At 46.5% G+C, this 27,766-nt stretch overlaps 1 protein-coding gene across 1 annotated transcript; it reads left to right on the top strand.

Moving 5' to 3' along the window:
- The first annotated feature begins 285 nt into the window (after positions 1-285).
- Positions 286-18,509, top strand: LOC105478393 (hypoxia inducible factor 1 subunit alpha inhibitor). Its single transcript, XM_011735641.2, has 8 exons — positions 286-488; positions 765-1,015; positions 5,633-5,781; positions 9,583-9,728; positions 10,571-10,677; positions 11,145-11,208; positions 11,749-11,859; positions 12,705-18,509. The coding sequence occupies exons 1-8, from the start codon at positions 312-314 to the stop codon at positions 12,747-12,749; spliced, it is 1,050 nt and encodes a 349-aa protein (XP_011733943.1). The 5' UTR covers positions 286-311; the 3' UTR covers positions 12,750-18,509.
- The last annotated feature ends 9,257 nt before the right edge of the window (positions 18,510-27,766 follow it).

The following is a 27,766-nucleotide window of genomic DNA, read 5'->3' as shown; positions in this document are numbered from 1 at the left end:
TTGCTCTACCAGGTCATCCCTATTCCGTGGGACTAGTGTCTAGCCCCATTTCTTCAGCAGTGGAGCCTACGATGTAGAGCTGCATGTTACCATTAGGAGGCGCACCCTCAGGCCTCGGCTCCGCGTTCTTTATGTCTCTGGACTGCTCTCTCTCGCAGCTCATCTCTATGGTTTCCGTTGTGTGTGTGTGTGTGTGTGTGTGTGTGTGTGTGTGTGTGTGTGTGTGTGTGTGTGTGTGTGTTTTTAATTTTTTTCCTGTCCGGAATAGGCGGAGCTTCCGGTTCCGGCGGGGGCCGTCCCTGGCGGCGGAGATGGCGGCGACAGCGGCGGAGGCCGTGTCCTCTGGCTCTGGAGAGCCCCGGGAGGAGGCCGGAGCCCTCGGCCCCGCCTGGGATGAATCCCAGTTGCGCAGTTATACCTTCCCGACTAGGCCCATCCCGCGTCTGAGTCAGAGCGACCCCCGGGCAGAGGAGCTTATTGAGAATGAGGTGGGGGGCGGGGCCGCGTCTAAAGGGAGAGGAGGAAGGTACCCGGTTGAGAGGTCAGAGGCGAATGGTGAAAGAGTTGGGAGACTGGCAGGGCTCTAGACTAGGGCATATGGGAAGATGGAGAGAAAGGCGAGGAGATACGGAACTTGAGGGGTTCGTGCTGATTAACGGGAGAAATTATTCTGAAGTTGAGAAGCAGTTGGGATCATGGAGGCGAACCCACCGACTTCTTGGCATGACTTTATTTGATGTTTTTCACCTGTTGCTTTCATTTAGGAGCCTGTGGTTCTGACCGACACAAATCTTGTGTATCCTGCCCTGAAATGGGACCTTGAATACTTGCAAGAGAATATTGGCAATGGAGACTTCTCTGTGTACAGTGCCAGCACCCACAAGTTCTTGTACTATGATGAGAAGAAGATGGCCAATTTCCAGAACTTTAAGCCGAGGTCCAACAGGGAAGAAATGAAATTTCATGAGTTCGTTGAGAAACTGCAGGATATACAGCAGCGAGGAGGGGAAGAGAGGTAAATTCCCAAATCTTAATTTTCTGTTGGATTTAGGGCAGTCATTTTTCTTTCCTATACTTGAAGGTGTGGCAGAATTGGGTCAGTTAGAGATTGGCCTCTCTCATCTCTGGATTCCTGTTGAAGGAGTAGTCTGGTCTTCCAGCCTTTAAGGGGTTTGATTTCTTAGTGGTTCTTGGTGCCACAGCCAGCTAGTTCTGTAGCTTGAGGGATGGGGGAATGATTAAACTTCGGCTATGAATCTCTGGGTTCCTTTTTTTTTTTTTTTTTTTTTTTTTTTTTTGAGACGGAGTCTAGCTCTGTTGCCCAGGCTGGAGTGCAGTGGCCAGATCTCAGCTCACTGCAAGCTCCGCCTCCTGGGTTTACGCCATTCTCCTGGCTCAGCCTCCCAAGTAGCTGGGACTACAGGCGCCTGCCACCTCGCCCGGCTAGTTTTTTGTATTTTTTAGTAGAGACGGGGTTTCACCGTGTTAACCAGGATGGTCTCGATCTCCTGACCTTGTGATCCGCCCGTCTCGGCCTCCCAAAGTGCTGGGATTACAGGCTTGAGCCACCGCGCCCGGCCGAATCTCTGGGTTCCTATCTTCTTCCTCATAAAGTGAGAGTTAGTTGCCTAGAAGGGTCAGGCAGGTGAATGAAAGGAGTAACATTGTCTGTGTGAAATCAGTGATGAAGCTGAAGGCATAAGCCCTGTTCAAAGTGAGAAGCCAAGGCCGGGTGGGGTGGTTCATGCCTGTAATCCCAGCACTTTGGGAGGTGGAGGCAGGATAATTGTTTGAGCCCGGGAGTTCAAGACCAACCTGGGAAACGTGGTGAGAGCTAGTCTCTACAAAATTAAAAACTAAAACAAAAAACCATAGTGAGACGTCATTACTTGACTTTGCTTGCTTCAGTTTTGGAGTGCAGTTCTAGGGTTGCAAGATACTCCGATTTTCAAGAGAAGTTCAAAATCAGGACTTTTATTTAAAATATTTTGACTTTAAATGTGAGCAACTAAATCAGATTTAAAGAAAAAAAGTTGTAGGGGGTCAAACAAAAATGTTTGTCACTGGATTTTGCTCTGAAAATGCCTGTTTGTAGCTATTGTCCTTAAGTATTGTGATGACTGGGCATAGTTCAACCTGAAAAGTTGTGTAGTTTGTTGTGATTTTGGAGTAAAGAAGGTCGGGATTCTCTAGCTTAGGGAAGATCAGATTAAATTTGTTTTTCCTATCACAACAGAAACACAAGACACATAAGAGAGTGATTCTTCCTCTTTGCTTTTATTCCTGCTTATGAGGACAGCCTCTTATGTAGGTCCCAGACAGTATTCAGTACCACGCTATAACACCGCCTCTGGGGAATTGCTTTCGCTGAGTACTTCATGGTGAATGACCCTCTCGCATTTGGTGTCCAACCCTGGGTTTCCTCTCTAGTCTCTTGCTTCACTCACTCCTGTTCCTGACGCCTTTTCAGCAGTCTGTGGCTACGTGAATGGATTTGAAATATCTTTTTTTCTTCTTCTTAACACTTAGCAGTTGTCATAATGATGGGATTTTTGACCAGAAGAATTTCCAGGATATGAACTGTGATTGATCTGTCCATGATGGCTTAATATATTGGTTCAGCTGAGTTGTCTCATGCATTAATTTTCTAAAATTTAACACAGTGTGCATGTGCACACTTCCATACACACACACCCAACTTTGAGAAAAAGTTTGATTTAAATGATGCTGTTGGAGTGCGTAATTCCATTGAATGAACATATACCCAAGAATAAGTGTAAGATATGTGAATCTTGTGATTCTTCAGTGACTTGAAGTTTCTTGCCTCCCATAGTGAGAGCATTTTGTGAAAGAATGAGTGTAATTTGTACTTTATGGGTGATTAAAGAGTTTTCCAGGAAAATCTTTAATTGTTTGGAAGTTTTGCCCTATTAGCTGACTTTAGCACCGACCAGCTTCATGTATGATTGGACAGGTTGTTGTGATTATGGGGTGAAATGTATTAGGATCCTCTGAGCTATTTTGAGCATTTACCATTCTGGTGTAATAATGTTTAGATTCATATTTGGGGAGTATCACTGACTCTTTCAAAGTTACTTGCTTATTTTTTGGGTGAATATATAATTATTATCTTTGGGGAGAGTTGCATTGAGTCTTGAGGATTCCATGTTCCTACAAAGGTAGTGTTTCCAACTTATCAAGATTTCCTATTAAGGCTGGGCATGGTAGCTCACACCTGTAATCTCAGCCCTTTAGGAGGCTGAGGCGGGCAGATATCTGAGGTCAGGAGTTCGAGACCAGCCTGGCTAACATGGTGAAACCCCGTGTCCACTAAAAATACAAAAATTAGCCGGGCATGGTGGCGCATGCCTGTAGTCTCAGCTACTTGGGAGACTGAGGCAGGAAAATTGCTTGAAGCCAGGAGGCAGAGGTTGCATTGAGCCGAGATTTTGCCACTGCACTCCAGCCTGAGTGACAGAGTGAGACTCCATCTCAAAAAAAAAGATTTCTGATTAACATTGCCTTAAACATTTAGATTCTAGGCAGTGAGATGCCTTAAACATTGAGATGCTAGGCAGTGAGATGCCTTTGAACCTTTTTTTTTGAGACAGGGTCTTGCTCTGTCACCCAGGCTGGAGTGCAGTGGCGTGATCTCAGCTTACTGCAACCTTCGCCTCCCAGGCTCAAGCGATCCTACCACATCAGTCTCTCGAGTAGCAGGGACCACAGGCATGCACTGCCACCACCATGCCCAGCTAATTTTGTGTTTTTTAAAATAAACTATTTATTTAAATAAATAAAGTTTTGCCATGTTGCCCAGGCTGGTCTCGAACTCCTGAGCTCAGGCAATCCACCTCCCTTGGCCTCCCGAAGTGCTGGGATTATAGGCGTGAGACACCACACCTGGCCCCTTTGAGCCTTTTGAAGTAATGGTCTCAGGACCAGGACAGAGATACAGAGATGCTTCTGTCTTTTTTTTAGGTTTTCACACTTATTAAATGTCTCTTGTGGGCTTATTCAAGTGTGTTTGGGTTTTCGTATCTCTTAAGTAACTTATGACCTTCCTCAGGTATGTTAGGAGCCTGAGGCCTTTACCTGATAAGCGCTCTCCCTTACTTTAGCTGTAGAGGGCTGCAAAAGGATAGATGGCTGAATCAGTTAAGATAAACTAGGCTTCAAGCCAGAGCTCGGGCTAGAAACAACAGAGGCTTATTTCTCACTACATGTTGATCATGGGTAATGTCATATTGTTCTTTACATCATCTTATTCTTTCTGGCACCCAGATTGCCCCAGCAGCTACTATCTGGAATTGGGAGTTGCTGTGTCAGAGAGAAAGAGATGTGATAGTGGTGACTGGTTCTTAAATTATAGTTGGAAACAGCACAAGTCACTTCTGTGGACATTTCCTTGGCCAGAGCAGGTTAAATAAGCAAGCCTGGCTTCAAGGGGATATGAAAGAAAACTTCCACACTGAGGGAACCAGCTCTTGGTGAACAGTAATACAATTTACCACAGTGGTCATCAAGGGCCAAAGGAGATGTGTCAGTCTCTGCAAGTCTCTGGTATAAGACTGAGTCATCGTTCTAGGGTCTATGGATAGGCTTCTAGGAATCTGAAATTATATGAAAGTTCTGGGTGTATGTGCATTTTTGTGGGGAACCTCCGTGGATTCTTTCATTTATTTATGTATTTATATTTTTTGAGACGGAGTCTTGCTCTTGTCACCCAGGCTGGAGTGCAATGGCACGATCTCAGCTCACTGCAACCTCTGCCTCCCAGGTTCAAGTGGTTCTCCTGCCTCAGCCTCCTGAGTAGCTGGGACTTCTTCAGATTCTTTTTTTTTTTTTTTTAAGTTTTATTTTTCATCTCACCCTCCTACTCTTTGGATTCTTAAAGGAGTCATTCTGTGACCCAAAAAAGGTTAAGCATCACTTCTTTTTTTTTTTTTTTTTTTTTTTTTTTTGAGACGGAGTCTCGCGCTGTGTCACCCAGGCTGGAGTGCAGTGGCGCGATCTCGGCTCACTGCAAGCTCCGCCTCCCAGGTTCACGCCATTCTCCTGCCTCAGCCTCCGAGTAGCTGGGACTACAGGCGCCCGCCACCACGCCCGGCTAGTTTTTTTGTATTTTTAGTAGAGACGGGGTTTCACCGTGTTAGCCAGGATGGTCTCGATCTCCTGACCTCGTGATCCACCCGCCTCGGCCTCCCAAAGTGCTGGGATTACAGGCTTGAGCCACCGCGCCCGGCCAAGCATCACTTCTTTAAAGAAAAAGTTTGGGGACCAGTTGCAGTGTCTCACACTTGTAATCCCAGCACTTTGGGAGGCAGAAGCAGAAGGATTGCTTGAGCCCAAGAGTTTGAGACCAATCTGGGCAACATAGTGAGACCTTGTTTCTTAAAATAAAACAAAACAAAACAATAAATTAAAAAGTTTGGTGTTAAACATAACTCAATGAAGGATAAATAAGAATTCAGTTGTATGAGAATCCATGTTGGCTAAGATTTGCCTGACTATATCTGTTCTCTGTGGGAGATGCTGGTATGGATTTGGGCTTGTATTTTCAGATGTGGAGATGCCCTGCCAGGGGCTGCGTGTGCATGCACTAACAGGATTTTCTTCTTGGGGAACATAGGTTGTATCTGCAACAAACGCTCAATGACACTGTGGGCAGGAAGATTGTCATGGACTTCTTGGGTTTTAACTGGAACTGGATTAATAAGCAACAGGGAAAGCGTGGCTGGGGGCAGCTTACCTCTAACCTACTGCTCATTGGCATGGAAGGTAAGAAATCTTTCAAAAGCAGCATGGCTCGGAGTCGTATGAACCTGATTTCTAATCTTGTCTCCACCGCTTATTAGCTCCATGACTTTGAACAAGCCATTTCACTTTCTTAAACCTCAGCCTACTTAGCTCTAAAAGAAACATAATAGGGGCTAGGTGCCGTGGCCCACACCTGTAAACCCAGCACTTTGGGAGGCTGAGGTGGGCGGATGATGAGGTCAGGAGATGAAGACCATCCAGGCCAACATTGTGAAACCCCGTCTCTATTAAAATACAAAAACAAAAATAAAAAATTAGCCGGACATGATGGCATGCACCTGTAGTCCCAGCTACTTGGGAGGCTGAGACAGGGGAATTGCTTGAACCCGGGCAGTAGAGGTTGCAGTGAGCCAAGATCAGCCACTGCACCCCAGCCTGGTGACAGAGCAAGACTCTGTCTTTAATCCCAGCACTTTGGGAGGCTGAGGCAGGAGGATTGCTTGAGGTCAGAAGTTTGAAGCTGCAGTGAACTATGATTGCACCACTGCACTGCAGCCTGGGCAATAGAGTGAGGCCCTGTCTCTAAAAAAAATAAGTGGAAAGAAATGAAACATGATAATGTCTTGTAAATAGTTGTGAAGATTAAATGAAATAATGTATGTTGAGTCTTTTTTTTTCTTTTGAGACGGAGTCTCACTCTGTTGCCCAGGCTGGAGTGCAATTGCGCGGTCTCGGCTCACTGCAACCTCCGCCTCCCGTGTTCAAGTGATTCTCCTGCCTCAGCCTCCCGAGTAGCTGGGACTACAGGCGTGCGCCACCACACCTGGCTTATGTCAAGTCTTTAAACTAGTTTCATGTGTTCTAAAAAGTTCCCTTTTCCCTTCCTTAGCTGTTATGTGAGTGCATATACTGAGATATTAGGGACCTCTCTGAAATATAGACATGTGATGCTTAATGTCGGGGATACGTTCTGAGAAATGTGTTGTTAGGTGACTTCATCATTGTGCAAACATCACAGAGTATAGTTACACAAACCTAGATTGTGTAGCCTGCTGTATGCCTAGGCTATATGATATAGCCTCTGACTACACCATGTAGTACATGGTGTTAGTGTATTACTGTACTGAATATTATAGGCAGCTGTAACACAATGGTAAGTATTTGGGTATCTAAACATACCTAAATATAGAAAAGGTATAGTAAAAGTACAGTATCAAAATACTGCAGGAAAAAGGTGACAAAAGAAAATATATATAAAGGATAAAAAATGGTAGTTTGGGAATTTTTTTATTGCCAAAAAAAAAAAAAAGATAATGGTATACCTGTATAGGGCTGCTCCATTATAATCTTATGGGAGCGCTGTCGTAGATGTGATCTGTTGTTGACCAAAATGTCATTATGTGGCACATTACTGTACATTTTCTCTACTAGATCTGTCTATGTTCAGAAAATTTTTATCCCAGTAAAAGAGGAGAAACTTATTTTTTTAGTATAAATTAAGTTTTATCTTTTAAATAGATAATATATTCATGGAGTTCAAATTCAAAACGTGTAAATAGGTATATAGTGATAAATATTAATACCTCTTCCACCTCTATCTCTTAGCCTCCCAGTTTCTTCCCTGGAGGTACTGCATATTATTAGTTGCTTGTGTTTTCTGCTAGATAAATGTATGCGTACAGTAATAAATATGTGAATGTGTTTTTGTTTTTTTTCCCCCTTTTGAATGAAAGGAGAGACCCTTAAACTCCACTCAGGAGAATGAGAGCTTTTTATGAGGCAGGGTCATTGTCTCATTCTTATTTTTATTTCTGGCAGTAGCACGGTGCCATGCCCATGGTAGGTACTTAGTAAATGGTGAATAACCTGGGTTGAACAGGGAAGCAGAGAAGTTATTTATTGTCATTCACCACTGATCTCCTTGGTTTCTTCTTGTTTGATGGTCCATTCTTCAGATTTGGATCTTTTGCTGCTGGTACTAATAAAGATTTCCAGCCATGTGGCTTGTGAATTGACACCACCTGCCTCTTTTTTTGTTTTTGTTTTTATTTTTTATTGAGACAATGTCTCGCTCTGTCACCCAGGCTGGAGTGCAGTGGCATGATCAGGGCTCACTGCAGCCTTGACCTCCCAGTCTCAAACGATCCTCCCACCTCAGCCTTCCAAGTAGCTGGGACTACAGGCATAAGCCACCATGCTTGGCTAATTTTTAAAGTATTCTTTCTGGAGATATGGGGTCACCCTATGTTGCCCAGACTGGTATCGAACTCCTGGCCCCCTCTCACCTTGGCCCCCTAAGTGATCCTCTCACCTTGGCCCCCTAAAGTGTTGGGATTACAGATGTGAGCCATTGTGGCTGGTCTTACCTGCCCCTTTGAAACCAACTTTTGGTTGACCTTCCAAGAAAGAGCCAGTTCTGGTTTACTTGACTCTTTTTTTTTTTTTTTTTTTTTTTTTTTTGAGACAGAGTCTTGCTCTGTCGCCCAGGCTGGAGTGCAGTGGCATGATCTCGGCTCACTGCAACCTCCACCTCCCGGTTCACGCCATTCTTCTGCCTCAGCCTCCCGAGTAGCCAGGACTATAGGCGCCCGTCACCACGCCCGGCTAATTTTTTTATATTTTTAGTAGAGATGGGATTTCACCGTGTTAGCCAGGATGGTCTTGATCTCCTGACCTCGTGATCCACCTGCCTCGACCTCCCAAAGTGCTGGCATTACAGGCGTAAGCCACCGTGCCTGGCAGTTTACTTGACCCTTATGTCTTTCTGTTGCCTGCGTTTCCTGTGGTAGGGTGCATGAAAGTGGATCCCTCAGGTAGAGATGAGAGAGCAAGTCTCCTTTGAGGATGCATGTGGACTTTCATCACTTAAGAAAGCATCTGTCTTGGCATACTCAGACAGAGCTGGGGAATATTTTCTAAATTCCATGCCCTGCAAAAGTGTGTGTGTTCAACTCATGGACTATGCAAAGGCCAAACAGCAGACATGGTACTAGTTATAAAGGAGTAGATGGAACATACACTAGGGCACAACCAATTCAAGTTGGCATTTAAAATAATGTGCCATATTTAAATTATACAACACTCTCTTCAGTCGTCTGATATTCTTCCCTCCAACAAAAATCACTTGCACCAGTGAGCCCCAATGTTGCTCTAAGAAGTGTTGTCTTGGCTGGATGTGGTGGCTCACGCCTGTAATCTTAACACTTTGGGAGGCTGAGGCGGACAGGTCCCTTGAGCCTAGAAGTTGGAGACCAGCCTGGGCAACATGGTGAAACCCCGTATCTTAAAAAAACAAGTGTTGCATCCCTTAGGTGTATTGAAGTGGGAGGAAAGGTTGAGAGTCTTTAAGTTCCACAGAGCTACCCTAAGTAAATACAGAGCTACATAACCATTAAACTTAGAATGACTGGTTAACTCCTCACATGTATGTTGTTGATACTAGTCATTTCTGTTTTGCTTCCCTTGAATTCTTGCCATAGTCAAGAAGAGTACACGTATACACAGTTGATTACCCTACCTGATTTTTGAGTATCATTTTGATGTGCTCTTGCTTCCAGTAAGGGCAGCAGCCTTCATTTAGGGAAGTTGACTTAGCTGATAGTGGACCCTTAACCAGTGATGTTTGCTAGAGTTATTACCATACATGCTTAACACCTAATTTTCTGAGAGTTGTAATTGGAATTTCCCTGATTCTGCCTAAATTTTGATTTGGAAGTCTTAGCTGGGAGGGCAGGCTGGATTTCTCTCTAGCACTGCGTCCTATATTCCAGCTCGTGCAATAGAACCACTGCTCTGCATAAGAAAATGCCTTTCTTCTTACAGGAAATGTGACACCTGCTCATTATGATGAGCAGCAGAACTTTTTTGCTCAAATAAAAGGTTACAAACGATGCATCTTATTTCCTCCGGATCAGTTTGAGTGCCTCTACCCATACCCTGTTCATCACCCATGTGACAGACAGAGCCAGGTGAGCTTGTGTGGTCTTGAGAAGGGTATAGAACTCTAGATTCTAGAAATGCCTAGGCTGGAATGTGTTTCCCCTTCCCCGTAGTGATATGCCAGGTTTGGATTACAGGCTATTCTTGCTTTAACACACCAAGAGGATAATTTCATTGTAGCTCACAAATTCCAGGCTCCCTGGAGTGGCCACCAGATGTTCGTAAGTATAACTAGCCTCACAGAGCTAATTCTCGGGACAGACCCTGTCATTGATGCCGATGGACTCTGGTTACTCTGTTTGATTGGCTTATAAGTTCATGGAACAAAATGTGTATATCTCCATTGGATTTAATCATTGTTTGCTTTTGTCATGGATGCTATTTCTATTTGATAAGCATCAAAAATCCTTTTTGATAAGCAGAAGGGTGAATAAAACTGAGCTATGTGGTTTAATATATTTCCTGGATCTAACTGTGGCCAGCCAAAGATATCCTTTCCTTTCTTCAGAAAGCTGTCTAGCTACTTCATGTAGGAGTCTTTGCTGGTTAGAATATGTTTTTGGGAGAAAGTTTCTGAAGGTTTGGGTGGATGATAATTCCTAATTTGTCATATTCTCGGCTGTGGGTCGTCTGATCTCAGGAGCACTGAAGCCTAGGCTGCTTTGTCACTTAACATTCAAACATGGACTGTCTTGTATTGTTTTCTCTCAGAGTTTAATGTACATTATGTCTTCTGCTGGATATAAATTCTAAAGACTTTTTTTAAGGCATCTTTTTTTGTTTGTTTTTACTGCCAAACTGGCACATAGTAGTTTTACTGATAAAGATTTGGTGATTGACATTTTTTTTTTCTTTCTTTTGAACCTCTTAGGTGGACTTTGACAATCCCGACTACGAGAGGTTCCCTAATTTCCAAAATGTGGTTGGTTACGAAACAGTGGTTGGCCCTGGTGATGTTCTTTACATCCCAATGTACTGGTGAGAAGGGGGCTAGGGCTGGGGGCTTCTTGGGAGCTTTCTTTTCCATTCCCTGGAAAGCCTTGTCTGTGTCCCTTCTGAGTTATGGCATGATTGGTTTTATGTGGTCCATAGGAAGGTTGGCATATCCAGATGTGAGCGTACTGAACCTGTGGGAGGTAGTGGGGGGAGTGATAGCCCTATCTCTAGGACAGGATGAGAATTCTTCAAGTCCGAAAAGGTTCCAGAGGCTTGAGCCTAGATAAATTGTTCTTGGCTCTTTGGTATTTAGAGACTGAACACCAGTACCTCTAACCCCACAGTGTGTGTTTTTTCACAGGATGAGTGTAAAGATATTATCTTCACTGTTTTCCTTAACTGCACTCTACCTAGTTTTTCAGCCTGTCCCCCATGCCCCAACACTCCACCTCCTCACCCCCCACCGAAAAGTATCAGTAGTAAACAGAAGCCTGTTTGTTTTCTTGCAGGTGGCATCACATAGAGTCATTACTAAATGGGGGGATTACCATCACTGTGAACTTCTGGTATAAGGTGAATATGGTTTGCTTTTTTTGTTTTTTCCAGATGGAACTGGCTCTTGGGTGAGGTAGGTATAATAAATGATTTTGGATGGGATGGTTGATTATCCCTGGAAGTGATTCTCAGGTGTCTGGAGAGATGAAGAGGGATAGGATTGAATTGGGTTTCTTTTTTTTGAATATATTTTTTGAGACACAGTCTTGCTCTGTCACCCAGGCTGGAGTGCAGTGGCGCGATCTCAGCTCACTGTAACTTCTGTCTCCTGCCTCAGTCTCCTGAATAGTTGGGACTACAGGCACACGCCACCATGCCCGGCTAATTTTTGTATTTTTAGTAGAGATGGGGTTTCACCATGTTGGCCAGGCTGGTCTCAAACTCCTGACCTCAAGTGATCCACCTGCCTTAGCCTCCCAAAGTGCTGGGATTACAGGCCTAAGCCACCGTGCCCAGCAAGAATTGGGTTTCTTAGAAGGGAGGATGGTACTAAGAACAGTAGAGTGACACTGACGCCTGCTGCTGAAGGCATTTCCTGAGCTACTGCTTCCTTTGTAGGGGGCTCCCACCCCTAAGAGAATTGAATATCCTCTCAAAGCCCATCAGAAAGTGGCCATAATGAGAAACATTGAGAAGATGCTTGGAGAGGCCTTGGGGAACCCACAAGAGGTATGTGACCGCCCCAAGGTGGCTCAGTGGGTTGGTTGACCAAGGAAAGTCAGGATCGGAGTGACGTTCTTTACAGCTTCTGTGTTTCAGTATCTGGTGTCCTCTTGTCTCCATAGAGGTTATGGGTATGTTCAGAAAAATTCTTGTTTTCTGGTGATAGCTGGGCTTGACTGGCGGATCAATTATAATTAGTTCCATGCTAGTAGTAATGTTCCCCATGGGGCTTGTGCGCCATCTGGGGACCCCCTGAGGGGATTCTTCTGGAACAGGAAGCGAGCACTAAAGCATCTCCTTGCACTTTCCCAGCTGTGCCAGGGCTGCTGTAGGTAATGTTGAGAGACCTGCTTCCCACACAGGTGTGCCAGTGGCCCTTTGGGTAAATGGGGGAGGTTTGTATTTGTAGGGTTCTTGCCTCCCTCTTGCAGGTAAGCTCAGCATCCACAGACACCTCTGGTGTTGGGAGATAGCATCAGCCCCAATTGCAGGTGATAGTTTTTTGAGGATATGGAGGCAGTTAACATTCTGGAGAAACATGCAGACGCTCTTGGATGTGTGGGGATTATTAGCTCCTCTGACCATTTCTGTCCGTTTGGGGCTGATTACAGTAAGAGACAGGGTGTTGTGAGAGGGAAGAATAATAGTACAAGATGGACCCCTGAGGAAAAGGTTATGTCCCAGAATACTGGGTTGGCCTTCAGGAAGATAGGTGATTAGAGGATTCACAAGATTGTATGAAAACATTGTCTCTGTCCTTGGCTGGACATCTGATATCTCCAGACACACCCTGTCCAATTCCAGGGCCAGGGAACAGCCAGTTCTGATGGGCTCCTAATGTTTCTTTACAGGTGGGGCCCTTGTTGAACACAATGATCAAGGGCCGATACAACTAGCCTGCCGGGGGTCAAGGCCTCCTGCCAGGTGACTGCTATCCCGTCCACACCGCTTCATTGATGAGGACAGGAGACTCCAAGCGCTAGTATTGCACGCTGCACTTAATGGACTGGACTCTTGCCATGGCCCAGGAGGCAGGTGTTCGGGGCGAGGCAGGGCAGTTGACACTCCACTCCTATTTGGAGGAACTTCATACCCTTGCCTCTTGTGCCCCAGCACCTTCTGTCTCTGCCCCCCCGCCTAAAGTCCTGCATTCAGTGTGTGGAGTCCCAGCTTTTGGTTGTCATCACGTCTGTGTGTATGTTAGTCTGTCCACTTCGGAATGTGTGTGCGTGTGTGTGCATGCACACGCATGTGTGTATCTGTTCCCTGTTCCTTTTGGGTCAGGCTGTCACTTCTGGCTCTCAGCCCTATCTCCTGCAACCTCAGTGCCTCAGCCTGGGAGAGAGAGAGGAGATGCTCTTGGACTCCCCACTGCATCTGGGCTGCAGGGCCAGAGCTAGTCTGACCATTAGGTCAGTCTGCCTCCTGACAGTTTTTGTATATTCATGCTCTAGGTGGTGTGGGAATGGCTACTGGGACTAATGGGGTGAAAGAGAGGGGAGGCTTGCCTTTGAGAGCCTAGATAGCCTTCCTGTGAGAGAGGATTAGATAGGGTTCCAACTGGGCCTACAAGCTCAAGCCATACATAAAAGGATCTTGGGACATAAGAACCAATGATTGTGCATAAGTTCCAAATTACAGACACATACAATTTCTCTCTTTCAGCACCAGCTCTTGCCCCTATGCTGGGTACCAAGGGAGTTCTCCTAGCTGTGGCTTCTCTAGGTTCTAGGGGTGCAAGCCTCTGTGTGTGTGTGTGTGTGTGTGTGTGTGTGTGTGTGTGTGTGTCTCTGTGTGTGTGTGTATCCACACTACGGGTGCAAGCCTCTGTGTGTTTGTGTGTGTGTGTGTGTGTGTGTGTATCCACACTGGCCAGCCTCCCTACTTACCAAGGTTCTCCACTGCTTACCTTTTCCAGTGGGACAGTACAGTGTGAGCCCCCGGGAAGTACTGCCTGACCTATCCTAAGCTTTTATACTTGGATTTTAGCCATCATATGTTAGCCAGGTCTCACTGCAGCCTGCCCGAGGCTAACCGGCTAGAGCCTCCAGGCCCTACAGTGCTCCCTGCCCAGGCCATATCCTTTACTCCTGTTGAGCTTCCTGGCTGAATAGATGAAATGGGGTCAAGCCCAGGCAGCTCACTCACTACCTGTGATCCACCTCAGGGCACGGGCAAACACATAGGCTTGCCTCTTAAAGCCAGCTCCTCTGCCAGACCCCATTGTAATGTGCCACAACACCCTCAGTAGTCAGGGCAACTGGTAGAGCATGGAAGTTGAATTTCCTTTTCTGTTAGGAGCTACTCATGGGAACCCCTCTCAGAGCTGCAGCTTACAGGTGGGCAGCTGTGATTGCACAACTTGAAGGGCGATCATTCTCATCTATTCAGTGGGAGTGGGGCCTCTGGGATTGGGCAGTGTGGTGGCCTTGTGTCTCCTCACCTCTGCTCCTGTCTTCCTTTTCTCTCTGGAAGGGAAGAGGAGTTGGAAGGTCTCTGGTTTTCTTTTCTTTTCTTTTTCCTTTTTTTTTGCCAAAGGTTTACTTCCAGCATCTGAGCTCTGGCTCTCACCCCCGAAGCTCAGTTTATAGTGCACTGATGAACTAACTGAGAGGATGCGTGTGTATGCGTGTGCATGCCTGAGTGTGTTTTTTGGGGAGGGGTGTTTATTTTTAGTACCCCATTCTGGGGTTCTCTGATGCCGTGTGGATGTGAAGACATGGTATCTTCTGAAGTGTAGCTCTTTCAAATATAGTCAATGCTGGGAAATGTGATTGTAGTGATCTCCATCCCTCCACTTCTTTTGGGAAAGAGGAGCACAGGAATGGTGGCACAGTCACACTTGGAAAGATAGTAGATTGTTTTCATTCTCAGCAGGTCTGCTGTATTCCTGGCTCAGCCCTCAAAGGCGTGGGTGATATGTCAAGGAGGCACGCACTCAGCTGGTCCTTGCTGGGTTCTGTGCTGACGCAGGTCTCACCTAAGGTGGCCGAGGGGTGGGAGGGAGAAGGCTCATCTTGGAACCTTCACAGGATTGGCCTTGATCCTTGGGTAATACAAGAGTGATCCTGATTTTTAGACATCTAATACGTGCCTAGTGCTTTTATCTTTGTTCCTCACTATCCTGCAAGGTAGGTATTCTCACTTACAGACGAGGAAATGGACTCAGAGAGATTAGGTGATTAGTGACAATCAGTTGTAACTTAGCACTGTTTGGCTGCAAACCCCTTGCTCCTTCCTTTCAACCAAACTGTTGATTTTCCTTCCTTACCTCCCTCCTTGTACCACAGGTTCTGTCCTCAAGATACCACCCCACTGGGTAGTATCTGAAGGCAGATCCAGCCCAAGATGGTGCAGAATATACAGTTCAGGGTAAAAGTTCTGGTCTCCTGCTAACAACGTCTTGGAAAAACTGCCTGGGAAGCCATATTATGAGTTAGTACTAGAAGAAGCTGTGGGGGGAACTGAGTTCTGTCTCTAATTGCATTACTTGTGTGTCCTTGAATAGACCCATAACTCCTCCCAGCATGCTTTTGCATCTATAGAACTGAAACTGTAGTTCTAGATAGCACTAAGAGTCTTGGTTCATATTCTGCTGCTGCTGCTTCCCCCCAAGGAAAGGATGAGGTTTCCCTTGATGAGGGATGTTTAGGCTCAAATTCTGCTTGCCACAGTGGAAACATTTCTGCTGTAGTTGTTTACCTCCATCCTAGCTGGCAGTGTGGGACACACATACAGCAAGGGAAGGTGGGGGTTTGAGCGTGTATAGAGGTCAGCCACGCTGCAGGCTTATCTACTCACACCAGCAGGTACAGAGAAAACTAGTGTTTTATAAAGTCAAATATTTGTTGGGGGGTTGGAGTTCTGGGGATGGAGGAGGGGCTGTTCTGGGCATCAGTTGAGCAGATGCCCAGGATGCCTGGGGGAGACCAGCTTCCCCTACAAATCAGAGCTCTAAATTACAAGGTTTTTACCAACGTGAACAGTTGGGGGAAGTCGTCTGCTCTCATTTGCGTAATGGTTTCTGTCACTGGTGATTAGACACAGGATGAAGGAAAAGAAATTTGACAATTAGGAATGAGCGATCATTAATCTGAATCTGTTAGGAGACAGAGAGGGGAAGGATCCTTATCAGTGGGCCAGCCCAGTATGGGGAGACACTCCCTCCCTCTGCCCCCAGAGACTCCTGGGCTACATCCTCTTTGAGTATTGCCACAAGTGGGCAGAGCTTGTATTTCATAACAAAAACTCGGGACCCAGTCGCCAGCCTGAGATGGATATAGGAACAGACATCTTTGGGCATGAGCCAACAAAGATAGAAATAGATGGATGTCAAGTGCAAGCTATAAGGCAAAGAATAACAATGAAAAAGTTTTGACATGTGTTTGCCATTTGTGGAAAATGTTTTTGTAATAGTCAACACCCCTGATAGCTCACCTGTGACAAGTATTTGTCACATTCCAGCAACTGTAGGGCATGAGGAAAAACTCGTCCTTATCAAATCCCAGGAGCTTCTGCTTAGTTGCAGAAGAAATTACATGAAGCAACCAGAGGTTATAAGGCCACCCATGTATATTGTGCACCCTGTGTGGACAAGATTAGGGACTGTTGAGAGAGGAGGAAACCAGTAGAGAGCAAAGCTCTACCCAGGCTCCTGAAAGCCTCTGGGCTCACCTTAGAGGGCCTCTGTACGCTTCCTAGCAACATTGATGTCCCCACAACCCCACATCAGTGCAGCTGTGGCTGTGTGGAGGGCTTTGAGGCCTTTGGCCCAGATGTGTGAACAGTGCTGAGGTTCAGTAATGGGATGAGTCTTCAGGTGTGGAGCAGCCCACCTTGGCTCTTCCCATGTCTCCGTGTTACTTCTCATCTTCTGCTGTCCTTTCAAACTTCAAGGACAGTATTAATTTACACTAGTATTTGTTCCTCAGTTTTGTGACTTGAATGCAGTGAGTGCCTTAGATGAGAGGATCCCTCAAGGATGAAGGACTGGGGGTTGGTGGTTCTCTCTTTCAGAATGGGAACTTCCCAAAAATGGGGCTGTGTCTCACCTCTCAGTAGGTTCCCTTCCTCTGGGTCTTCCACCCTTCAAAATCTCGTACAGAATTTAGCAGGGGCTGCAGGGAATGACCCTCAGGGACCGTTTGACCCAGATGGGGTAGATGATGAGGTATGCCTAGAAGTAGCTCGGGGCTCCATAGTCTGGCCTTTCAGCTGGTGTCTTACTCCCCTTTGAGACCTCCAGCTGCTTGTCTTCCACTCCCTGCATACTTCACTGATGTCTTCTCAAACTGCTGGCTCTAAGGGGATATTCCAGTGTCCCTCTGAGAGCTGCCTGCAGTTTCCCTTATTCAGCTGTCCCCTGCCTGCGGCCTCCTTACCAAGACCCTTTTTCCTAAACAGTTGTCCTTCCCTCAGAAACTCCATGGCTGCAAGTGTTGAATAGACTTGTCTTTAGGATCCCTCTCTGGTCATCCCTGTTCATCTTAGGGCCATCTCCCTTTTCTGATTTTTGACAGCTCTGTTTATTTTGCCCATGGCTGCTCCTCTTGTTTTGTGTCTGCTGTGTGTTCTTGCCCTTCTGTTGTCAGTTCTGTACATCCTGGTTCAGCTTGTCTCACTGTGGTAGCCCCTTCTGCTTGTCTTCAGCCATCTCGGTTTAATCCTCATAGGTCATGGATGAATGGAGCCTTGCTGAGCACTTTGAGGGCATTTCTGTTGGGCAAAACCTCAGAAACTGAAAGTTTTGAGGCCTGTGGGCCTGTGGTTAGTGAGGCCTCTGGAGATGGGTTAGGGGTGGGCACCTAGAGAGTAGTAGAGAGCCAGTTGAGGGGAGAGGTGCAGTGGTTGCTGCAGAGACTTTGTGAGAATGGCACCAGGCCTGGGAAGCTAGTGGGGAAGAACTGAGCTGTCCGAAGGAGATACCAATATCCCCTTTGCAGGGTGGTGATGGGCATCAAACATGACATATGTAACATGTCCCCTTCTTGGAGGATTTCCATCTAAATGCATCTGTGTGCCTTAGGGACCAGTAGCTCAGGGGTGATGGACTTTTTTGAATGTCTCGTAATTTCTCTCAGGTGTCTTTGGCTCTGTGTCACCAAATGTGCCTGACCTCTGCATCCCAGTAGTTGCTGAAAGGGAAACAGTGTATTGCGTAGTCAGGTGTGAGGAGTAGAGATCTTAATGAGAAAGGCCCTGGCAGCTGGAGAGATGAGAGGACCCAGTGGTCAGCTTATACCCAGACTATCTCTACATTCCTCAAAGAGTTTGAGTCCCATAGCTGATAAAACGGTTTACATATGGGCTCCCCCCCTGCTTTCCTACTTAAAATCTATTCTCTCATATTTTGGGAAGGAGCATGTGGCTTTAACTTTCAATGGTAAACAATCTAGGACAGTGTTTAAAGGCATGGATTTTGGAGTCAGATATAGTTGGTTCGAATTTATAGCTTCACTGCTTTCCAGCTGGGTTTGACCTTGGTTGATTTACTTAACCTCTCTGAGCCTCAGTTTCCTCAACTATAATGACATGGGTGGAGGGAGGCATGTTGAAAATATCTACCTCAGGGTTGTTGGAGTAACGGAAACAATGTTTGTAAAGCTTTAGCACAGTGCCTGGCAAGCACTTAATAAATGGCTGTGGTGGTGGTTATATTTATTATGTGATTTATTCAGGAACTTGGTTTCAGTGATCTCTAAGCAGATTTCCAGTGGTTCTTTCTCTCTCAAGAAAAGCACAGGGAAAAACAAGAAATACCTCAGATAAACCATATTGAGTTGAGGGTAGACAGAAGAGTCTAGTACCTAAACTCACCCTAAAGGAAGAAAAACAGGAAGTGTCTGATGCGTCTTCTGCCTGGGCAGCCAGACTTTACTGCTGTACTACCAGCCCAGGGCCTTGGGTGAGAAGGTTTCAGGTCTGAGCTCCCCTTGCACTGTGTGAGAGGCCGTGGAGCCAAATGAGTCCTTGTTACACCTGGAGAAGCTGTTGTCCCCTCACACCATGAAATGCAATAGCAGTCAAATCAGGCCCCACTTGATTCAGTTTTAGTCCATGCCTTTCCGTGTATTTAAATTGTAAGTGTTGGCCAGGTGCGGTAGCTCACGCCTGTAATCCCAGCACTTCGGGAGGCTGAGGCAGGAGGATCACTTGAGCCTAGGAGTTCGAACCAGCCTGGGCAGCATAGGGAGATCCCATCTCAATAATTTTTTTTTGAAAAATTAAAAAAAATTACAAGTATGGATCAGATGCCTGGGAGGATTACCTCACACCTGTAATCCCAGCACTTTGGGAGGCTGAGGCGGGTGGATCACCTGAGGTCAGGAGTTTGAGACCAGCCTGGCCAACATGGTGAAACCCTGTCTCTACTAAAAATACAAAAATTAGCCAGACGTGATGGTGGGTACCTGTAATCCCAGCTACGTGGGAGGCTGAGACAGGAGAATCACTTGAACCTGGGAGGCGGAGGTTGCAGTGAGCTGAGATCGCGTCATTGCACTCCAGCCTGGGTGACAACAGTGAGACTCCCTCTCAAAAAAAAAAAAAAAAATTTACGAGTGTGTTAAGATTATTCTAGGGGAGAAGGGCAATCAGAAAATTCAGAAAAATATGAGTGGGATGTTTAGCTACCATTTGTTGAACACTTCTGTTCCAGGCACTGTATTAGTTCTTCCCTGTGTGGTGCTCTCAGATCAGTGGGGGAGACAGGCAGGCAATTAGAATTATGGTATATAGAGGAGAAGCATCGCACCATGTCCAGTTATGGTAGGCTTCCTGCAGAAAGTGGTAAGTCCAAGCTGATATCTGGAAGATGAATAATTAACCAGGAGTTGGGGGGTTTCCCCCTTAGCTTCTCTTTCTTCTAGCCCAACAGTCCAAAACAAACACTGCTTCCCAATGCCTAACAGTTTTGTTGTACAACAGGGAATGGGTGAGACAGTAGATCCCAAAAAGAAAACCCCTTGGTTAGTCACAGAAATCTGGAAGTCTTGGTTGCTGGCTCAGATTTGTCCTGGAGTGGACGTAGATTGGACTTGCTCATTTGTAGCCCTCCACCGTTCTCATCTGTGTTCTGGCCTCTGGAACCACCCTATCAGACCCTACTTGGAAGACATGTTGAATCAAGTTACTCAGACTTCAGCTTGAGATGTATTATGGCTGGCTGGAATTCCCAGCCCCTTTCATGATCCCATTAATCTTCTCTTGGGTCCATCCCCACCCCCAGCCACCTCTCCTCCTCACTATAAGCCAAGCCTCCCTGCAGTTCTCTATAAATACTGAGATCCTCTTGCCTCAGACCCTGGTCCCTAACCTTGTGGGTGAAGAAGATACCTCTTTAGCTTGTGCCAAGCCATCCCTCTGGGCTACAGGCCATTCTGTAGTCACCTTGCAGTCACCTCTTTCCTTCTAGATAATTGGCTCTGGGCCTTGGAAACCTCTTTGGCTCTAATTTTGCTAATTTTGCCGTTTCATTCAGTTTACTTAAAACCTATTCACTTGGTCATTGAGGTCAGAATATCAGGAAAGCTCTGCTCCTTAACCCATCATCTAAGCCAAGCCTGGGCCAGGTTTTTGTTACCTCTTGAATATATATAGTGTGATACAGTGTAGTGGTTGAGAATGGAGTCTGCATACCTGGATCTGCCATTCTGCATGACTTTGGGCAAATGACAAACTGCCCGAAACTTGACTTGTTTGTATGTATGGAGAAGACATCATTTACATTGTCAGGGTAAGGCTTAGCAGAGTGACTGGTCCATAGCAAGGGCTCAGTCTTTCTGTGTCTCAGTCTCTCTCTCCCCCCTGTGGCTTTCTGACTAAGGTCGTATTTATAGTCTCAGGGCATATCTAGTTGTCAGCTCCTGAGCAGAGCAGAGGTATAAGCATCAACTCATGCTCGTGTTACCAGTTCCTACCCCTGTCAGTAACCTCTGATGCTTACAAGGACACTGTCACCTATGCCATCACTGGGGTACGACCTTCCAAAAATATTTTTAACAATATTAAAAATACCTGAAACATAATGGGTGAAAATAAGACATTGGAGCTGCTGCTCCCCAAGGAGATAAAAGGACAGTTCCTAAAGAGGCATTGAAGGTTTGTGTGAGCCAGCAGCACAGTCAGAAGGCATGAAGGAGACCCTGGGATGTGCGCAGGGATGCAGGAGACAAGGAGATTGTCACAGAGGCTGCCATACTAGTAAGAGTCAGAGGTTACTGACGGGTAGAGATAGTCACAGAGGCTGCCATGCTAGTCTAGAGTTAGGACCATGGGTTTAAGAACGTTGCCTCCAAGTTTTTGAATTGTGAATTTTTGATCATATTATTTGAACAAAACCCCACCTACTTTACAGTCTGCATGGTCATTGTTCTCACAAGGGTTTGTGTGATGCACTGACAAGAACAGAAGCTTTGGAGGTGACTCCTGGGTTTGAATCACAATTTGCCACTTGCTAATTCTAACCATAGGTAAGTCAATGTCTCTGGGTCTCCACCTCTTCCCCTTTGAGGGGTAGGAAATAGCACATAGCTTGTAGCATTGTTATGAGGGCTTGTGATAATGTTTTTAAAACACCTGGCTCAAGCACTCAAGAAAATGTTTTATTATAAAGACTAAGTGTCTCTGAAAAGTGTTTCATTAGTGTCTGGAGAGAAACTACAGCAGCAGGCCTTTTCTGATCCTACCCTGACTCTCAAGATACGGTGCTTGAAGTCAAATCAAAGAGATGACTGGGGCAGGAAAAGCAAGATGGGAAAGATAAAGTTGTGGAAGGAACTGAAGGTCCATGAAGTGCTGGGCTGGGGACAGAAAGGGTTTAATAGGGCAGGGTCTTGAGGAACAGGAAGAGAGACCTTGGTTCTGGGTTGCCAACTGATTCCCAGAAGAATAAAGGAAATGGGGCAGGAGGATGTCTGTGGAGGACACAGTGTGGCTGAGTGGGGAGAACACAAGCTTCTGGCCAGTGAACCTAAGTGAGAATGTTGATGGACTTTGCACAGGCTGGGTGCCTTTGGGGGTGTTCATCTTGCTATGCTTCGGTCCCCTCATTTTAAAAAATCGGTTAATAATATGGCGACTTGACAATGTGTGTGGAAATACTATGTAAACTGAGCACTGTATAAATTTTAGTTGTTGAGATGTTGGGAGTGGGGGTTTCGGGAGTTTTGTTTTTTTTTGTTTTTTTTTTTTTTAAGACAGAGTTTTGCTCTTGTTGCCCACGCTGGAGTGCAGTGGCGTGATCTTGGCTCACTGCAACCTCCACCCCCTCCAATTTCAAGCAATTCTCCTGCCTCAGCCTCCCAAGTAGCTGGAACTACAGGCATGCGCCACCATGCCTGGCTAATTTTGTATTTTTAGTAGAGATGAGGTTTCTCCATGTTGGTCAGGCTGGTCTCGAACTTCTGACCTCAGGTGATCCTCCCGCCTTGGTCTTCCAAAGTGCTGGGATTACAGGCGTGAGCTACCACGCCCAGCCCTGGATTTCTTAATAGGTCCTCTTATGTGGCTATTGAGAATGAATGAGACAACTCAAGTGAAACAGTTAATTCAGAGCTTAGTGCCTAGTAAAGTGCTCAATAAATGTTAGTTTCTTTTCCTCCATTTCTTAGGAAGCATCGTTTACCCAGCATAAACAGGAGGACTCAACTGTGCATGTCTTAGTGTGAACAAGTAGCATCAGATTTCCCTTTTCTGAGGAGAGATCAGTTCTCTAAGAGGGAGCATGAGTGTGAATGGGGAAGAATCATGGAGAAGGGAGCAGGACTCCACAGTATTGGAGACGGAGTAGGGACCTCTAGGAATTGTTGGCATGGGGGTGCAGTGCAGAAAGGGTGATGCTAAGAGGTGAAAGTCTCAAGAAAGAAGATGGGTGTTCTAGAGGGGAAAACTGAACGACGAGAGGCAATGAGGAGCAGAGGACAAGACTCTCAACTAAGGGTGAGGAGACCAGTGTTCTGTCAGGAGAACCTTAGGAATTGTGACCAGAAGTCAAAGTTGTTAGAGCAATACTGCATTCAACCAGGTTTCATTTTAAAAACTTAAAGAGTTGCTGGGCACAGCGGTGCACACCTGTAATCCCAACTCTTTGGGAGGCTGAGGCAGGAGGATAGCTTGAGGCCAGGAGTTTGAGATCAGCCTAGGCAGCATAGTGACACCCCATCTCTTGAAAAAACAAAAACTCTAAGAGCGGTGGTTCACCTAGAAATAAAAAGCAGAAATCATCAAGATGAGAAAACATTTTGTGTTTCGAGAGCCAAGGAAATTTGCCACTGAGACAAGGTATCTGACAGCCTAGATGGGATTCTAGACCTCTGTGAGAAAGTGCAGTTAGGCCCTGAATAGCGTCAAACTCAGGGATATGAGCTGGCTGACTGCCTTTTTATGTAATGGAGGCCGTGTGATAGGGCTTTATGAGGCCACAAATAGCGCTTTCTGGGTCCTTTCACAGTCTAGTCAGTGGCCCAACCAACATTTCTGGTAGTTCTGCAATCTCAGTCATCTGAGAAGATAACCTCCAAAATACGTGCAGTGGCATCAGTTGTTTCCTTGGTAGGTGTGCATCTTTTAATGATGGAGGACTTAGGATGAAGAACAGGTGTGTAAAAACATCAAACCCCCACATCATTACTATTTGCTATAAGGGCCTATGCAGTTTGTATTTTAAGTCCTTGACATATGGAAGAGCATTTGTGAGAGTAACACGTTTGCTTTGTAATGCCAACTAAAAAGTGTATTTATACTCAAATTTTTTTTTTTTTTTGAGACGGAGTCTCGCTCTGTCACCCAGGCTGGAGTGCAGTGGCCGGATCTCAGCTCACTGCAAGCTCCGCCTCCCGGGTTCACGCCATTCTCCTGCCTCAGCCTCCGGAGTAGCTGGGACTACAGGCGCCCGCCACCTCGCCCGGCTAGTTTTTTTGTATTTTTTAGTAGAGACGGGGTTTCACCGGGTGAGCCAGGATGGTCTCGATCTCCTGACCTCGTGATCCGCCCATCTCGGCCTCCCAAAGTGCTGGGATTACAGGCGTGAGCCACCGCGCCCGGCCTATACTCAAATTTTAAGTGGAAATTTTGCCAAGTTTCTTTTCTTTTTTTTTTTTTTTAACAAAATTTTTTTAGAGCCAGGGTCTTGCCCTGTCGCCCAGGCTGGAGTACATTGGTGCAGTCATTACCAAATCTCTCTGTAACTTTAGAGCCTTTAGAACGACTTAAGATTTCCTGTATTTATCAACTTAATTTATTGGAGATATAAGTACTTGATCAGGTTTTGTCTTGGTCAGATAAATTAAGTACTTAAGGAAATCAAATACATTAATCATATAAATGCCATTTAAGTGTTTTAAGGAGTTTAGTAGTAAGTTGGATCAAACATTAAACTTTTTGTTTTATAAGTACAATAATAAGATTTGTTAGCAGAACTTAAAAGCTTAGAAAAGAGAGAGGATTTTGGATTTGTAACTTTGAAGAGGTGAATAGTTTGTTCTTTTTTGAGACAGGGCCTTGCTTTTTCACGCAGGCTAGAATGCAGTGGCGCAAATATGGTTCACTGCAGCCTCAACCTCCTGGACTCAAGTGATCCTCCTGCCTCAGCCTCCCAAAGATCACAGGCACATGCCACCATACCTGGCTAATTGTTTATTTTTTGTGGAAACGGGCCTCACTTTATTGCCCAGGCTGATCTTGAACACCTGGTCTTAAGCAGTCCTGCCTCAGCCTCCCAAAATTCTGGGATTACAGGCATGAGCCACTGTGCTTGGCCTTGAATATTTTTTTTAACCAAAGTAATTTATGAATATAAATTGTTTCTATATAACCCAAAAGTCACTCTCATTGATATTAAGAAACTTAGAGAGTGGGTTCTAAATGTAATATTACCACATACCCAAGTCACTTAGCCTCTACAAGTACCAGGTAACTAGCAGCTGTTAAAAGATGGCCACCACTAGTCCAGTTAGGGCCACAGACATGGTTTTGTTTGCCAATACAAGTTTTTGAAAGTTTTAAAAAATTGACAGCATCAAAGATCAGAAACTTGCACCTAAAAAGATTTCTCGCTTCCCTGGAAAATCATATCTGGCAGTAATGAAATTGCCTTTCCCATAGGACAACAATTGGCTGGAGCTGAAGAGCAACTGCCCCCTTTGCTGTGTTCCTTTCAGTTTGTCAATCTCCACTCTTCACTGTTGTACCCTACATCTCACTCACATGACCTGTCTGGCCCACATAGACATTTGAGTGTATGACCCTGAACTTGAGGCACTCTGGAGTTGCTAACAACTGATGCTGGGTAGCCTAGAATAAGGGCTCAGGAAAAGCCCTGCCTCTCTCTGCATATCGTTTCCCCCTCCAGCCAGGCTGTCTTCCCAGCTGATCTGGCTCCAGGACTGATTCCAACCCTATAGCAAATGTGTAAGAAGTTCCCAGGTTCAGGTTTCTCAGTGTTCACTGCTCTTGTCTGTGACCAGGCACTTTGCCTAGGATCTGACCTCATGTCTCAGTCCTTGTGAACATTCCGGTCACCTGCTTAGTTTGACCGCAGCCTGACTTTGATCTGTGAGGGGTCCTGGGCCCTCTGCTTTATGCAGCCCCCATATCTGATCTTTGCGATGTGGTTGTGAATCTTCTGCTTCCATCTCCACCATCACTGCCCACTGCTTGGGCAGTGTGGTTGCTTAGCTGAGAGATTGGCAGCCCAGATTGCTAAAGGTTTAGGAGACACGGAAGGTGAGTTTGGAATTATTTGGATTTTCAAGAAAAGGACAGAGGCAGAAGCCAACCACAGTTTAAGGAGGCAGCTAGTAGAGCGCTTTTTAGGCAATGGAGGCCACTGCACATTTATAGGCAGCGGGTGGCAGGAGAGAGAATTTAAGAGAATGAAGTCTCAGAGGAGGCATAGGATGATGGGATATGAAATAGCAAAGGCACAGCCAAGGTGATCCTGAAGCTCAGAAATACTAAGTCATACAGGAGGGGGCACCATTGGAAATCTGATCCCCTAAAGTTATGAGTAAACAAGTGATGGTGGGGTGTGGAGGGTAGAAAGAAGGCCTAAGCTTGATATGGGGGCCACAACCTGGGCAAGGGAAATTTCCAGCAAAGCCTCTCATGTTATCTGTAGTGGCAGAAGCATCTGAACCAAATGGCTAGGAAGCTTGGTGAAGAGCCAGACCCAGTGATCCATGTCAGCCTAGACTAGAGGGAAGTCTCCAGCAGTATGCCTTAGGACTCAGTCTGGGCCTGTGTCCTGTCTGACATTTTTATTGACAACTGACCGAAGCAGCAGGCTCATCAAGTTTGCAGGTGATAGAGCTAGGAGGGGCAGTTAATACTTTGCATGAAAGAATCAGGATTCAAAACGATTTCAACAGGCTGGAACACTGGGCTGGAACCAACAAGATTAAACTTAACAGGGATAAATGTAGAGTCCTGCACTTAGGTTAAAACAAAATCAATGACATAAGTACCGGGTGTGGGGGCTGGCCCAGCTTGACAGCAGTTCATGAAGAAAAGACCTGGGGGGTTTAGTTGACTGCAAGCTCAATATGAGTCAGCTGTGTGATGTGACTGCTAAAATCCTAACACAGTCATGAATTGCATTAACCAAACGGAGCAGCCAGATCAAGGGAGGTGTTACTGCACTGCTTTCTGAGATGGTCAGGGCACCTCTGGAGCACTGGGTCCAATTCTGAGGTCTTTTCCCCTGCTAAGGTCAGTGACAGATGAGAATATTTTTGACAGGAAGCCACCATGGCAGTGGGCCTGAGTACTGTCAGAAACTTGCCAGTAATTCTGTGGTGCTGAAATTTCTGGAATGAAGGACAGGAGTCTATAATCTGAACCCAGGCCAAGACTTTTATCTGGAGTATATTTCTAGGATTTAGGGGAAAATTTGGGGTCTGCATTTCCTCACTTCCTATGGCTGCCCAGAGGCATTGGCCTGTGACTCTCATCCCTGGCCTTACTGAGGTCAGGGAATAATTAGCGATTAGTTAGAAGGGGTCTAGGGTATAGGTCAGCCTGAGGCGGCGGCTATAAAACGAGTCATTGAGGTGGGAGGGAACCTGGAAATTTGGACCTCTTGCACTAGTTCCCGCTCCCTCCCCTGGGACGTGCCGTGCCAGTTGCGGCCGCAGCGTGGCGCCCTTGCTCCACGCAGGGCTCCTGAGCCAATGGCGGGAGCGGAGTGCGCGGCGAGGCCGCAGTTGCGTTTCTCGCACTCCCCACTGCGGGGAGCCCGTGGGCCCCGCTCTGCAGGGGCGCTGCCGGCCCAGGTCTCCTGGGTGGCAAGAAGACGCCTGTGGTGTGGAAGAACCTCGCCCGTGGCCCAGGACGCGTAGAATCCAGATGTGGCTTCTGCTGGGACCACGTGTTCCGGCCTGAGTGACTTCGCACGTGGCCTCCTGTCTGCCCTGGCGCGGGGAGGGGGGCGGGGGGCGCTGCTCTTCTGACGCAAGGGTCTGTGGGGCCGCGGAAGAGCCTGGGGCCCCCGACCCTCCACCTACTGACCGTGGGCTGTCCGCAGCTCAGCTCGGCTTTGTCTCGAGTTCCTTCGCTGTTCAAAGCGGAGTGGCGGCCACGCTCGGGGGTCCTGGGGCGAGTGGTTGGGGGTCGGACGGGGCCCTGGGTCTGGACCGCGGTGGGCTCGCCGGAGGGGCTGCAGGCAGGGCGGGTTTCGGGTTCCACCGCCAGAATAATTCGGCAGTTCTGGATGGGGCCCAGGAATTTGTATTTGTAACCAGTTTCCCAGGTGAGTCTGAGGTCCATGGCCCTCGGTTTAGAGATGATGTCTCGTCCTCAGCGCCCGGAGCGGGGCTGCTGAGGACATGGGCTTGCTCTTATGGCAGCTCTGGCCTGGGTGGCTGGAGGAGGCGGCCGGGGCTGGAATTGGGGCGCACCCTGGAAGCTCCAGATGGGC

The sequence above is a fragment of the Macaca nemestrina genome, chromosome 9 (genome assembly GCF_043159975.1).
Source record: "Macaca nemestrina isolate mMacNem1 chromosome 9, mMacNem.hap1, whole genome shotgun sequence".
NCBI lineage: Eukaryota > Metazoa > Chordata > Mammalia > Primates > Cercopithecidae > Macaca > Macaca nemestrina.
This window is presented reverse-complemented; position numbering and strand designations above follow the sequence as displayed.

What these genes read in the sequence shown, in the direction of transcription:
- LOC105478393 (XM_011735641.2), top strand. Translation starts at nt 312, where the DNA reads ATGGCGGCGACAGCGGCGGAGGCCGTGTCCTCTGGCTCTGGAGAGCCC. An exon ending in AGGAGCTTATTGAGAATGAG is followed by an intron (nt 489 to 764) that starts GTGGGGGGCGGG and finishes GCTTTCATTTAG; the next exon opens with GAGCCTGTGGTTCTGACCGA. An exon ending in CTTTACATCCCAATGTACTG is followed by an intron (nt 10,678 to 11,144) that starts GTGAGAAGGGGG and finishes GTTTTCTTGCAG; the next exon opens with GTGGCATCACATAGAGTCAT.